The sequence below is a fragment of the Manis pentadactyla genome, chromosome X (assembly GCF_030020395.1).
Source record: "Manis pentadactyla isolate mManPen7 chromosome X, mManPen7.hap1, whole genome shotgun sequence".
NCBI classification, from domain to species: Eukaryota; Metazoa; Chordata; class Mammalia; order Pholidota; family Manidae; genus Manis; species Manis pentadactyla.
In genome coordinates, this window is record NC_080038.1 from 99325093 (window position 1) to 99340378 (window position 15286).

The window sequence follows — 15286 nt, forward strand, 5'->3', positions numbered from 1 at the left end:
TTTCTAATTGGATTTTCTGAATCTGATTTGACATGAGGAAAGTTTAAAACAGAAATCTTAGCTTTGGAAGTCTGATTCTTAATGGAACGATGTGCTCTTAAGGGATCCCTGTGGAGGTGACTTGAGTAGTTGGCAGCTACAGACGTTGGACTGGAATGCAACTTTGCTTGTTATTTTATAATTAAAATTTGGCATGACTGATTTCTTAGGGATTCTGAGTTGGTTCTGTATCCTCACATGGAGGAGGTAGGAATCCTAATCGAAAACAAACACAGTCCACTGGATCCTGCTCATCATGGAGGGAGAATCATATGTATGTGGCACGTGCACGTGGTTAAAAAAGACGTGCAGAGAAAAGTCAATTGCTCTTCCACCCCATTTCTCATTTTCCCTATCCACAGGAAACCACTTTTACTGTATTTTCGCATATCCTTCCAGGGATGGTCTACACAAGTGCAAGTGCATATTATGATAATAGATAACGTTTATGAGCACATATGTGCCCAGCTCCCTACATAAATGATTTCTTTTATTCCTCCACAGTTTATCTCCAGTCTGTCCTTCCATTTCTAGCTCAGTGTGTCTCAAGAAGCTGCAGTTGGGAGTCAGAACTTGCTGTCTTCTCTGTCTGAGAGAGTAAGGTAAAATCTTTCGGTTTTTCTGGGCTTTTTCTTCATCTATAAAATTGCATATTGGATTGAATCGTTGATCTTATTGTTTAATCCCATACAGCCGTTCTACAGAACGATGAAATATTCCCAGGTAGCCATGAAATAGATAAAAAGTAGGCAGCCTGAGTTGAAGAACAGCTGGAAGAAGTAGTTTTGAGGATGGTTTGAAAACCACTGGCCCAGATGATGTCTAAAGGTTCCTGTATTATTTTCTTATGGCTGCTGTGACAAATTACCATGAACTTGGTAGCTTAAGACATGCATCACTCTCTCATAGTCCCAGAGCTCAAGTCTAAAATCAGCTTCACTGGGTCAAAACCAAGGTATCAGCAGGGCCACCCTCCCTCTGGTAGCTCTAGGGGAGAATTTGTGGACTTGCCTTTTCTACTTGCAGAGCTGCACTCTCGTCTTCCCTGCCTTGTGACCCATTCCCCCATCATCCAAACTGGTAGCATAGAATCTTGCTTCAGTTGCCACATTGCCCCCTTCCTCTGTGTCAAATCTCCCTCTCTCTTCCTACCAAAACCGAACCAGGCTTTTTGGATATGTAGAGAAGCTTATTCTAAAATGTATATGGGACCACACAAACCCCAGAATAGCTAAAACACGCTTGATAAAGAAGAATAAAGTAGAAGGAATCCCTCATGTAATGTTATTCTTACTATACAGCTATGGCAATCAAGATAATGTGACATCAGCAGAAGTATGGACAGATGTGTGAATGGAACAGAATACAGACCCCAGAAATAGAACCACACTATGTTCAAGTGATTTTTGAAAAAAGGTGCAGAAGTGATTTAATGAAGAAAGGGTAGACTTTTCTGCAAGCGTGCTGGTGTCGTAATGGGACATCCACAGACAAAAAAGAAAAAACAAAACGATCTTTGACCTAAACTCCACCTTACATGAACAACTAACTCAACATGAGTCACAGATTTAAATGCAAAACTGTAATACTTTAAGAAAATATCACAGGAGAAAACATTTGGATCCAGAGCTAAGGGGACTTCTTTGACGTGGCATCAAAAGCACAATCAATTAAAAAAATAATAAATGGTACCTCGTCTAAATTAAAAACTTTTCTCTTTGAAAAGCTGTGGAATTGATGAAAATGTTAGCTACAGAATGCAGAAAAATTCAGAAACCACATATCCTTCAAAACACTAACACCTAGAAAATAAAATGAACTCTCTTATCAACTATCAATAGTGAAAGAAAGCAGGTAGAAAATGGGTGGAAGACATGAGCAAAAGTTTTGGCAAAGAGGACAGACAGATGGCAAATAAGAATATCAAAATATCATCCACATCATTAGGCATCAGAAAGGGAGATATCACTATACACCTATTAGAATACCTAAGAAATTTTTTAAAAGGGGATAACATCAAATACTGGCAAGAATGTGTGGGGAAACTGGATCACTCATGCATTAATGGCTGGAATGTCAAATGGTTCAGGCACTTATTAAAAAGGTTCAGCAATTTCTCTGAAAGTTAAACATGAACTTAATTAACATGTACACCAGTACTCTCACTGTGGGATTTAAATTAAAGGCTTAATTTCACATAGAAACTTGTACAGGTTTTCACAGCACCTTTATTTGTAATACTCACCAAATGGAAAACCCCAAGTGCCCCCACATGGGTGAATGGTTAAAGAAAGGGTGGTATATCCACATCATGGAATTCTACTGAACAATAAAAAGTTACACATTCTTGACAAATCCAAAAACTCTGCTGGATATTCAGGGAATTGTGTTGCATGAAAAAGAGCCAAACCCCAAACTTAGTAACAGAGGATTCCTTTTACCTAGTTTTGAAATGGCAAAATTTTATAAATGGAGACAGTTTAGGAGTTTCCATAGGTTAATTATGGGGAAGCATTCTAGAAGGGAGGTAGGTGTGGTCATGGAATAGAACACTATAAATGAAGAAATAGAAAAACAAAATGGCAAAACTGGAGAGATCAATGTGCTGATGGAATTCTTTGGCATCTTGTCTATTGTGATGGATACATGGACCCACATGTGGTAAAACTACACAAAACTAGGTACATACACACACAGATATACACTGGAATAAAACAAAATGTAAATAAGATCAGTGGGTACTATCAGGGTCAATATCCTGGCTCTAATATAATTTTGTAATGTGTCATCATTGGGGAAACTGGACAAAGCGTGCATAGGGCCTCTATGTGTTATTTCTTACAACTGCATGTGAATGTACAATTACCTCCAAACACAAAGCTAAAATATCTTTATTTTTTTTACAAAAGAAAAATGTTCATCCCCATCCTGAATCTACGCTGCATTCCTCCTGGGGAAGAAACACCTAGTGCATCTTTTATTGACATGGCACATAGCCTGAGGCATAGTCTTGAGGCAGCAAAAGGGGTTGCTTCTATCTAACTTTCTTACCATCCACCTACCAATATTAGGATTCAGAAGGAAGATAGAACAGAGTCATTTGTACAATTACTGAAATTGAAAAATGAAATCAGACTTTCAATAATGAAAGGTAATTCTGATCACATTTGAATTTGTTTTTCAGTGAGGACTAGCTTTCCAGTTAAGTAACATGCTGACATTTCCCATAAACTGAGTGAAGTAAGACTATGATGCCAAGATTTAGAAAAAGGATACTCAAAGCACATACAAAATGTACAATATACCAGGGACTGAATCCTTTGCCAATGAAACATGTGAGAGGGCTGTTTCCAAAATTCTGTTAGGATATATAAGGGGGTGGGGGAAGAAAACATCACCTTAAGATTCTGCTTTGGAAAACTTTCTGCTGTTGTGATCTGCACCAAGCAATACTCTGCCTAAAGAAAGCTGTTAAGTGCTTTTTCATCCCAGCCTGCCCATTTCCCCTTAGGACAAGTGGGACTCCAATCTGGCCCCTTGGGCTGTTTCCTGTTGAGGAGTCTCTGGGGCAGTACTAGACGTTAGGCTGGGCTCATGTGCTTTCCTTGGAGGGAGGGAGAACAGGTTTTCTAATGATCCCTGCCTCGGGATGTTTGGGACCTTTTCTGGACCCCTTAAGCACTTCAGCTGTCCATCACCTACTGTGAAGAGTCAAAGATTTATACTGTCCTTACACCACATATGGTAAGTAGTATCGACGGGGCTTGAAACCCCAACAGCCTGATGAGGTCACCTCAGCTGCCAGTGGCATTTTGAAGATGGGTAATGGAGTCTATGAAGGGTCAGTGTACCTGGCCGAGATCACTTATCTTCCACGTGGTAAATAAAGCCCTATCACCAGGGAGCTAATCTTACAGATTTTACCATCAACCAGTTGCTCATTTTCAAACTAACACCCCTTGCTGCATAGCCTATACATTTGGACATTGGATCTCTGTGTTTGAGACCTGGCCGGTTAGAAACCGTGGCCAGGCAGTGCCCAGGACAAATGCAGCGACACCGTGCTTCACTTTCTTTTTTTTTTTTTTTTATTGCCTCTGATCTTCAAGGAACTTGTCCTGAGGTGGATGTTCTGTTCTTCGCTTTCTACCCATGGGGATCCAAGATGGCGGGCCACACGGACACGCAACCTTTCACTCCTGCGCTCTCGGTGGAATGGAGTCCTTGGAGGCAGGTCACGAGTCTGGCCCTGCCTCCCAGCCCAGAGCTGTTTGACTAGGAGGGCGTCACCTGACCTAAGCTCCGCCAATAGAAGTCCTCTCCTGACCAGTTTAACTTCTAGAAGAAACCACTGAGACTCTGTGCACTGCCGAGACCGGTGTTCTTTTGAGGCAGCGTCCTCAGAGGAAGCAAGTGGCTCCGGCTGCTGAGGTCTCGGGTGTTTCCCAAGTTTTCTCCAACTCTCCTAGCAAGTAGGTAAGTTACACCAGTCATCTCTCAATAAATGATACCTGTATCAGCCTAAATTACCCACGGTCGAGGTTTGGAGATTAAAAAGACAGGAAAGCCAGTCAGATTGGAACCACTTTCCTCTCCGCTCTCTCTGCATCCCCCTTTTCTTACGTGTGGTTCACTTCTATTGTATCGCTAATAAAGTCATACTCTCTCCTCAGAATCTAACAGCCTTTCTCTTCTTAAAACAGAGTATATTTCTCCTTTGCATCTTAGTTTTGTTTAGATTACTGTTGCTGTCCCAGACCTTAAATTGTAAATATTGAATTGTATATCTATATACATCTATATATATATATGTGTGTATATATATATACTTCTCTTTCTATTGTATTTCATTTCCTTTATACTTAAAATGCTTTTCTCCGGTGGAGATCAAATAAGTAAGTATTCAGGTACATCCTGGGCATGAATGCAGCTTCATTCCTTAAAATGGGCTCACAAAGCAGTTTCAATTCATTTTTTAATGGGTGAGGTGCTGTGAGCATTTATCCTACTGTCTTCCTTGCTGTGATTCAGCAGGCCAATTATTATTAAACCATGTGATTTATAGACTAACCATATCTTTAACCACTGACATTGTATTTTTTAATTCCTTATTTTGAGTAATTTTAGATGCATGTTAAGGTCGCAGAAAATGGCACAGAGCGTCCTTACCCAGATTTCCCAAATGTTAACAGTTCACAACACCAAGGAAGGATGAGCAAAACCAGGAAATTAACATTGATGCAATACTTTTGACAAACGACATACTTTATTTTAATTTCCCCAGTTGTCCCACTAATGTCCTTTTCCTATTCCAGGATCCCATTCAGGATACCACCGGGGCATTTGGCCGTCATTTCTCCTTAGTTTCCTGCAGGCTGACGGTTCCTCAATCTTTCTGGTCTTTCACAGCCCTGACGCTTTTGAAGATCTTATACTGGTCAGGTATTTTATAGAGTGTCTGCCAATTTGGGTTTGCCCAATATTTTCTTAAGATTAGATTTAAGTTACTTATTTGGGCAAGAATTGCTGTTTACCTCCATTGGTGATGGGGGACTTTCCATCCTAGTGTTATCAGGGTGGCCGAACACATGACACCCAACACTGAGCAGGTGACATCCATAGTAGTTTATTAGTAACATTTACTAAGTCCCTGGGTGACGAGGATGCTACACACCAGGTAGTGCCTCTCAGGTGTCATGCTCTGGAAGAGAGTGAAAACCGGGGACTGTGGGGTGCAGGCTTCGTAGTAATGAGAGAATGAAGTGATCCTTGGTTCCCGCGGGAGGATGCGATCGGCTTGTTTGAATGATTGTGTGGGCTGGTTGGGAATGGAAACTGACTACTCAGGGGTAAGCAAGCACTGTGCCTAGTTCCCATGATAAGAAGGGTTCTTTGACCAGGGAACCTTCTTTTTGGGAAAACAATACGCAGGGGAACTTGTGGTTAGGCCATTCGAGGTCCTCTGGGTTTTCCCCAGATGACAAGGCGTGTATATCATTGGGCCTTAATTTTAGGGCTTATACCATGAAACTGCAAAAGTGCTTTTGCTCCCTTTCTACGCACATCATGTCAGGGCACACGGTGTCTGTATGTTGTACTTGCTACTGCTGGTGTTCATCTTATCACTTGGCTGAGGTGGTGGCATTTATGTTGCTCCAGGTACTGCTGCTGTTTTCCCATTGTTAATGACAAATACTTTATCAACTTGTGTAGGAAACACTTTGAGGCTATGAAAATACCTGTTTCTTCTCAGACGTTTCCTCATTGCTTTTAGAATGCATGTGGGGATCTCACCTACAACAGTTATGACCTAATGCTGACTTCCTATTGTCCTCATTCCTTTCACATTTACTTATTGGAATTCTGAAGAGCCATCCTTTCTCTGCTATTTATACATTTCGAGTTTTTTTTTCAAAATTTATCTCAAATTACTGATTCAGATAACTTATTCAAATTATTTTTATCATTCTGGACTCCCAGACAACCATGATACATTATCAGTTACAGTCAAATTAGATCACGGTTAATTTTGTTCCTTGAATTGTTCCAGCTATCTTCATTGGGAGCCCCTTTCGGTTTCTTAGCTTAGCTGTTTTCTTCTTCACCTCTCAGTGTGGTAAAGATAGTCATTTACAATATGGTTAGATTCATTTGTCGCTCTTTGTATTTGAGTTTGGGACCTGCCCCCACCCTGATTGATTTAAATTGTTTATTTAATTGTTGGGTATGAGAATCATTACCACAATTCAGAGTCAAAAATGTCTTCTACCCGAAGGGTCACTTTTGTGTTTTAATATTCATTTGTGTGATTGCAAGTTTGAATCATCATGTCTTTAAGGACTGTGATATATATTTTGTGAATCATCTGTTCATATCATTTTCTCATTTTTTGACAGAACTTTTAGCCCTTTGTCCTTCAATATTTAAAAGTTCTCTACATATTTGGGGCATTACCCATTTGTCTGTGGTGTATGCTGCAAGTCCTCTATCCCAGTTTCTCAGTTTCCTTTTGATTTATTTAGGATGTGTTTGTCAAACATTAAAAAAAAATTTTGTACAGTCAAATTGATCATTCTTGTCTTTCACAGCCTCCTAATTTGAGTCACAGTTAGAAAGCCTTTCCCTACACTGAGGTTAAAGAAAAGTTCTGCCATATTTTCTTCAAGAACTTGTTGTGATTTCATTTTTTAATGTTTAAATCCCTAACATCATTGCAGTTTGTTTTCTGGAAAGTGTGTGATATGAATCTACTGTTATTTTTCTCCAAATGTCTCAGTTGATCCAGTACCATTTATGAAATGTCCATCTTTGCCCCAGTGATGTTACATGCCCCTCTTTTTTTTAATACTAGAATTTCCGTATGTACTTGGGTGCATCTCTGTGTTTTCTATTCTATTCCACTGGGCTATGTATCTGTCCAGGTACCAGTGCCATGATGTTGTAATTGCAGAGGCTTTACACCGTGCTTGAATGTCTGGTATCATTCCTCCCCTCTCGTAGTTTTTCTTTTTCATTTATATCCTAGGCATTCTTGCATTTTTTAAACTACGAACTTTATTATCGACTTGTCTAACTCCATAACAAAGTTTGCTGCTATTTTTGAGATTTTATTCAATCTATAAATTAACTTAGGGAGAATTGACATCTCTTTAACATTGAACTGTTCTGTCCATGGACAGTGACTGTCTTTTCATTTACTCAATGTCACAAAGGAAAACGTTTTCCTTGTATAGATGCAATGACATTTCCTTGTCATTTGGAAAAACCTTTGCTTGTATCGATGTTCTTGCTAAGTTTATACCTGTACATTTAATGTTATGTGTTGCTGTCATATATGGGATCTTCTCTCCCAGTGTGTTCTCCCCACTGGGTTTTTGTGTGGTTATATACAAAGACTATTGATTCTTTTATGTTAGCTTTATATGCTGCTCCTGTACTGATTTTGATTATTGTTTCAGTTAATCTGTCATTGTTCTGTTGGATGTGCAGGTATGCTGTAATATCATTGGCACACAGAGATGGCTTTACCTCTTATTCTCCATTCTTATAAATCTGATAGCTTTCTCTTGTCAACTAACGAATACGTATAGTACAAGACTGAGTAGGGATGAAGGAGTGGGCATCCGTTCCTTATCTCTAGTGGTCCCCCATTTAATAAAATACTGGCATTAGGAATTAATTATGTACCTTCTTTCATGTTTAGAAATCATCCCTTGCTGCCTATTTTCTACACGTTTTTCTTTTCTTAACATGTAGCGGTGTTGAACTTTCCCAAAGGCTTGTTCAGCAGCTGTGGTTGTCCTTAACTATATTGCTATCGTGAGTGATATAAATGGAATTCATAATATAGAGCCAACTTTGTATTAATAGAATAAATCCCAGTTGGTCGCAGTGTATTAGTTTCTTAACGTATTATTGTTGGGTGTTTGCTAATGTTTTATTTAGGATTTTCGTATCTACATTTAACCTATCAGTGTCATACTTGCTTCATAGGAGGAGTTAGAGACTTTTCCTTCCTTTCTAATGTTACTGAATAATTTATAGAGAGGCCATTGGTCCTGTGGCATCCTTGATACTGTACTAGAATTCACCTCTAAGACCACCTGAGCAAAATGGTACTTGGGGGTAATTGCATAATAACTTTATTTCTTCTATGAAAATTGGCAAATTTCAGCTTTTTAACACTAGAGTTAGCATTTTGTTAGTCTGAACTTCTCTAGGACAATATCTACTTCATTTGGATTTTCAAAGTTATTTTCAGAGGTTGCACAGGAATTTCTTTTTTCTGTTCAATATTTATTTTCATTCTTCCACTTTTTCTTGTAAAAGTCTTCAGCACTCCGAATTTGCCTCTGATAACTACTTTATGTGTATCCCACAGATCCTGATACATAGTTTGTGTAACTTTAATTTGATTCTCCTCTTTAAAGCAAAAAATTTTTAAACCAGAAACCCTTTACTGGTAGAAAAGCCTTTCTGTTTTCAGTTTGTGTTAGTAATTTTAACTTCTGTTGCTTCGTGATTAGAGAGGACTATTTGGGGTATTTCTAATTTTAACTTTTGGTGCTTTATGATTAGAGAGGACTATTTGGTCTATTTCTAATTTATGGAAGTAAATGGTGCCATCCCTGTTTAATTTGCATCAATTTTGACAAGAAAATAAATTCTCTATTTTCAGAGCATGTACACACACATATGTATATAGATACTGTATATATATATATATGTACACATATAGTTTATTATGTTGTTTAGATTTTCTACACCATGTCCCCAATTTTTTATACTACTTGATCTCTCTTATACTGAGACTGGTGTATTAAATCACCCATTTTTACCATATTTTTATCTATGTCTCGTTGCCTTTTTGCTTCATGAAAGTGTTTGCTGTGTTATTTAGTGTATAAATATTCCTAAGTGTTACATCTTCATTGTGAATCTTGACTTTTATCATCAACATGTGTCCTTTGTCATGTTAAATGCTTTTAAAAAACTCATCCTGAACTACCCTATTTTCTGAACACTTTCTTATCTGGTCCATTCTTCTGCACTGCCCAGTATTATTTAATACTCACCTACTGCTTTATGACTAAAAGTTTAACTGTCTTTTGTTCTATATTTCTGCTTTCTCTCATGTTTAATTGCACCACTTCTGTGTTTTCACAATATTGAAGCATTTTTGCATTAGTCTTCCCCCCTTTTCCACCACTTAGATTTTGTTATTAGCTGTAACATGCTCACCATTAGATGTTTTGGTGATGTTTTCCATCATCACATAGGGGATCAGAATCCCAATTCATCTTTTAGAAGATTCTTGGCAATCAGCCTGTGAAGAGGAATACAGTAAATGTTTTTAAGTGTGTGGGCCACAGTGTCTCTGTCAAAGCTACTCAGCCTTGCCATTGCAGTGCAAAAGCATCTATAGACAATACATAAATGATTGATTGTGGCTTTGTTCCAATAAACCTTTATTTACAAAATCAAGTGATGGACTAGATTTGGCACAATGGGCTGCAGTTTGTAAAGCCCTGCTCTAGTAGATACCTCAGAAAGCGCTGAGGGGTGCCAAATTCCCAAGTTCCTATGTGTTAAAAAACTTTCTCTATAGGCTGTGATGTTTGAAGGACACTCTAGCTGGGATGGAAAATCTCAACTTCAGACTTACTTTTGGTTCACTTCTGTTTTTATAGTTTTAAAAAGGATTCTGATTCAAGCAGGTGTCATATCCTCATATGCTTGCTTGAGTGCAATTCTGTTTGGAGTGTTTGCTTACAGTCTCCTGCTTCATGGTTGTTTCATATGTGTGAAAATTTTTTTCCTCATCTTTTTTTTTTGAAATGGTTGCATATGTGATTCCCCTTCCTTTTGCTCATGTGTATAATATTGTGTTTTTTGCCAAGATTTCCACTTTAGTGATGTCATTTTTGTGTCAGAATAGCAAAGTCCAGATCCTTAATTTATTTTGTTTTGGTAAGGGAGGGAGAAGCTGTGATTGCTCTGATTTGTGGTTCTCGTATGTCTTGGAAGATCCTTCATTTCCCCACTACCCAAGTGCCCGGGATGCTTCTCCTTTCCTCCTTGACTTTATTATTCCCTAGAAGTTATGTCTTTCAACGACTTCACCTTTATACCCTCCCTACCCCTTTAAATGCTCATACTCCGGATTCTTTTCCCTGTAGGTTGAAATCTCACCTTCCCGGACACTGTTTTGGTATTTTCAGACTTATTCTGCTGCAGTGATAGATCAACTTTAAGCCCCTCACCATTTTCCTCCTTCTATGTCTTGCAGCTTTTCTGGAGACGTCTGTCTTTGCACGCCACAAAGCCTAGCAATGGGAGTGTGACAGCCTGTGTGCTGGAATTTCATGATTTTTGTTACTCCCAGTTACATTGAACTTTGCACATTTTGTATGTTAAAGTACTGATCAGAGTGTGGCTTTTGTGTAGATTTGCATTTTCCTTTCTGATTGGTCGGTATCCTTTTGGGAGGAAATATACTGAGAGGAAGACAGCTCCATAGTCAACATCATATTCTGCTAACTTACCTGTGATTTCTAGGGGCATTTTATTGTGTGTGTGTGTGTGTGTGTGTATGCACACACACACACACTTAAACACACAAGCCTATTTATATTCTATCCCTGTAGTAGGTATCACTAGAGGTCACCATATGTTTATTCAATAAATATTTTTTCTGTAACTGACATTGGAGGCTGTAGATGTCCTCTTCGGATTTCTAAATATTCTTTACCCTGAAGCAGGTTCAAGATGGACAAAAAGACCACAGGCACTCTGCTAGAGCTTGCTGCAAAAAGTCTTCTGAGTAATGAGCTGGCTGCTCTCCATGCCCTGGATGAGCTCCCAAGAGCCCTCTTTGTTCCACTGTTCATTCCTGCCTTCTTGGGCAGGCATAAGGAGATACTAAAGGCAATGGTGAGGGTTTGGCCCTTTCACTGTCTCCATATCGGGACACTGAGTGTACAAGGGTCAGACTGTGACATCTTGGAAGCCATGATTGATGGTCTGCAGCTCCACTCTGCCCAGAACTCTTCTTCCTGGTAAGACTATATCCAGTAGCGATAGAGTGAGTCAGCAGGAGAGTGTGCTGGAGCCTGGGGCAGGGGAATATCTAATAGTCTTCTAGAAGTAGCCAGCAGTGAATGCTGAAGATCTCTGTGGGGCTACTGGTCCAACACTTGGGGTCACCTTAACAACTCTAACGTCTCACAGACTTGATTACAGAATAGAGGTGACTGAGGATACTATGGGTGAATTTACCTCCTGAGTGTAATTACAAAGAAGAAGGACATGGGCATTGATATGGGGAAAGACCAGAGGTGAACAAAGTAAGCGGAAAAGAATGAAAGGTACTGAATTTTTAGGAAAGGAATTCTTTGTGAATGACATATGCTGTGAAAAACTGGAGATAAAGGGTATCATGCCTTCTCAACACTGAACTTGGGAGATTATATTACAATTGGCTACCTCTCATGTGTTCTGTCTCCTCTCCTTACAGGGGCTCAAAACTGAGGCTCTTAGATTTAAGGCAGGACCCGGACTGTAAGATAATATGCTCTGAGTTCGGAACCACATTCTCTTCCTGCTTTCAGTCTTGTGCTTACTCTCGGAACTCTACTCTTAGAACAGAAGGAACCCAGCATAGCGTCAGGTGCCCCGGATTTGATGATTCAGAGTCAGAGCCTCACTCAGCCTCAGAAACTGTGGAATTACTGGTGGACCTCTCCCTTGATGGAACCTTGAGAACATGGCAGTTTGTTTCCTTTCTTCAGAGTAAACTCAGGCAGAGCTTTGGGTCTTTGCACCTCTGCTGCAGAGATTTGGAAATTTTTGACATGTCTGCCGACAGAAGTATACTGCAGTTTCTGGATCCACGATGCATTAGTAACCTGCAGGTGGATCTGGTTCATTTGAGGGAAGTCAACACTCTTGTGGCTCAGACGGTCTACCTGTACAGACTTCGTCTGTCTGACATCCACTTTACATGTTTTGCGGGGAGACAGCTCCAAACTTTTCTCCACTGTCTTAGGAATCTGGACAGCCTCCAAGAGCTCGACTTGTCTACCCTGTACGTCAGAAACCGATTGCACAGATTTCTCAGGTGAGCGGGTGGGAGGAACCTGGGTTCCTCATGAATAAGAAAAGAGAAGAGACGATGCTTAGATATTCTTAAGCTCCTTGTAAAGTGTTTCTCCTTCCACCTCAGCATGGGAACTGCTGGGAATTAGCATTTGGCCAGGCTAGAGAGAGATACTTCATGGTGAGGAGAAAAACAAAGTTAGAAAAGGAAGCTGTGCTCATTTGTGCATTCATTCAGCCAATCGTGTGTAGACTCTGTGATGAGTCTGTAAGTATATTGGTAAAAGTCTCGGTCCTAGTGGTGTCTACAGCTCTCTAGAGAGCAAGAGGAGGCATTCAGATGAAAAAAGTTTTATGCTGTAACACTGCTGCACATCCCCCTGGACTGGCCACAGTAGTTAACACTGACAGATCCTCTTGCTCCTGTGTTTTCCCCAAGGCTTAGACACTGAATGGAGGGGCAGTCATCTGGGAACCAGTCAAAGGGAGCCTTCAGTTGGCTGCCTTCCCAGACCTGTCCTCACCATATAAGTGAACAGGAGTGGCCATTGATGATGATGTATATACTCTGTGCATACAGTTTTTTTCATTTAATCTGCAGCACACTCTGTAATGATAATTACTGGTGTGCACATTTTAAAGATTAAGAACATGTGTCTTAGAGTGGGAAAGTTACTTTCTCATGGTCACAAATATATTTAGTCTGATTCCAAAACACACATGACTAAGGACTGTTGCAAAATAGGAACAGAAGTAACTATAGGGGAGGTGCTGGGGTGGGACTAAACCTAACCAAACAATAAGATATGTCCAGATTAGTTTATTCTAGATCTTATGTGCCTGTTATTCAGGGCTCACTGCCCTGGTCCAACACTCATTCTTCTGAAATAACCTTTCTTTTTTCTCTCTGCAGAGTGCTGCCACCTCAGCTGAAGACATTGAATCTATCTTCCTGTGGCCTATCTAGCATAGATGTCACCATCCTGTCCCAGAGCTCTCAGGCCACCCACCTAAGTCAGTTGAATCTCAGTCACAACCAGATATTCTCAACGGCTCACGGGCCCTTCCAGACTCTGCTGGAGAGGGCCTCAGGTACCCTGCAGCATCTGCAAATAAATAATTGTGTGTTAACTGATTCCATTCTCTCCGCTCTCCTCCCAGCTCTGAGCCACTGTTCATGCCTCCGTGTCCTTAGCTTTGCCTTCAACCCCATTACAATGCCTATGCTCATGAGCCTTCTGCAGCACCTAAAATCCTTGATGGAGCTGAAGTATGTGATTTATTCCATCCCTCTCCATTGCTACAGAGATTGGGATGTTCCTGACGGTTTAGACCAACAGCAGTTGGCTGAAGTGGAGGCCCAATTGAAGGCAATGCTGCAGGCAGTACAGCGGGATGACATGATTTGGACTACTTGTCCTGTGAAATTCCCGTAGTACAAGGAGTCATGTCAGCACTGATGTGTGGCCACAAAAGCGCTCAGTGTTTTTCTTGAAGCCCTACTTTGTAGAGACACATGTAAAATTGTACTGTTCGGGAAAAGGAGGCTCAGGGAGATTGGCTGTGTCCTTGACCTCTGTGAAAGAGGAACTCTAAGAAGGAAGGAGAGGAATTTGGAAGCTCCTGTGGATCTGTTGCCCATTGCCCTCTACATCCTCTTCTGCTTACTAAGTACAGTGTTGGTTACGTGATGGAAGCTATCCCAGTCATGTACCATCACTTCCCTGTGCACACGGGTGGGTCCATTTATCCTCATAGGCCCTTGGCACGAGTCCCAGAAACTGAAACTCTCCCTGGCTGTGGTAGTTGTTGAAGCCAGTAATTTCACTCTCGAGGGCCCTGAATACTTCCTGTATGTATGATTGCCTTAGGTTGCTTATGAGAAACCCTATGCAAGGGGAAGGAAACAAACAAACTACTCCCACTGCCTGCTGGTGTCTTCGTCATGCTGCTAGCTTCCTCTGCGGGTCTCAGACCCTTGGCTCAGTTACTTTTACCTCACATGCACTCACCCCGTGTCTATTGTGCTTTAGGTACTGTTCCAGGTGCTAAGAAAGATCAAGTCCCTTTCAGAGTAACAGCTGCTCCAGTGTTTTGTCTGTTTCTCCACTCTTCCTTAGGGCATTTGGGAAAATTATGCCTCCATGGCTGAGATATTTGTTCACTTTTTCCCTTAAATACAGCTGCTCAACCCTCAGGTCATGGCTTATATCTTACCTCCTCAGCTAGGTTTTCTCTTACTTCCCAATTTAAGTAGGTTTTTACTTGCTGTTGGTCTCAGTGTGCCATGTGCATGAATACTCCTTCATTGTATACACTATTTCATATATGTTTGCTTCGTGTGATCTTCCACTAGGTTTGCACTGCTCTCGATGGTACACACTAACCACACGTGGCCACTGAGCGCTAGAAATCTGGCTACTCCGAAATGTGATGTACTCCAGGTGTTAAATGCACACCACATATCCAACAGTTAGTAAGAAACAGGATGTAGAATAACTAACTGATAGTTTATTTATATTGCTTACATGTTGGAAGGATAACACACTGCATGTCAGAGACAGGGAAGAAAGAATGTAAATTGTTTATATTTACCTGTTGAAATGGTAGCCCTGTATTTCAAAGAGTTAGTATGAAAAGAGTGAAAATG

At 40.4% G+C, this 15286-nt stretch overlaps 1 protein-coding gene across 1 annotated transcript; it reads left to right on the forward strand.

Moving 5' to 3' along the window:
• Positions 1-11307: 11307 nt before the first annotated feature.
• LOC118932003 (melanoma antigen preferentially expressed in tumors-like) lies at positions 11308-14072 on the forward strand. The gene is made up of 3 exons (XM_036925014.2): positions 11308-11597; positions 12056-12658; positions 13550-14072. The coding sequence occupies exons 1-3, from the start codon at positions 11308-11310 to the stop codon at positions 14070-14072; spliced, it is 1416 nt and encodes a 471-aa protein (XP_036780909.2).
• Positions 14073-15286: the final 1214 nt, after the last annotated feature.

Excerpts from the sequence above, each read along its gene's own strand:
- LOC118932003 (XM_036925014.2), top strand. The coding sequence starts at position 11,308 with ATGGACAAAAAGACCACAGGCACTCTGCTAGAGCTTGCTGCAAAAAGT. Across the intron at positions 11,598-12,055 it reads GCCCAGAACTCTTCTTCCTG|GGGCTCAAAACTGAGGCTCT; the intron begins GTAAGACTATAT and ends CTCTCCTTACAG. Across the intron at positions 12,659-13,549 it reads CGATTGCACAGATTTCTCAG|AGTGCTGCCACCTCAGCTGA; the intron begins GTGAGCGGGTGG and ends TTCTCTCTGCAG.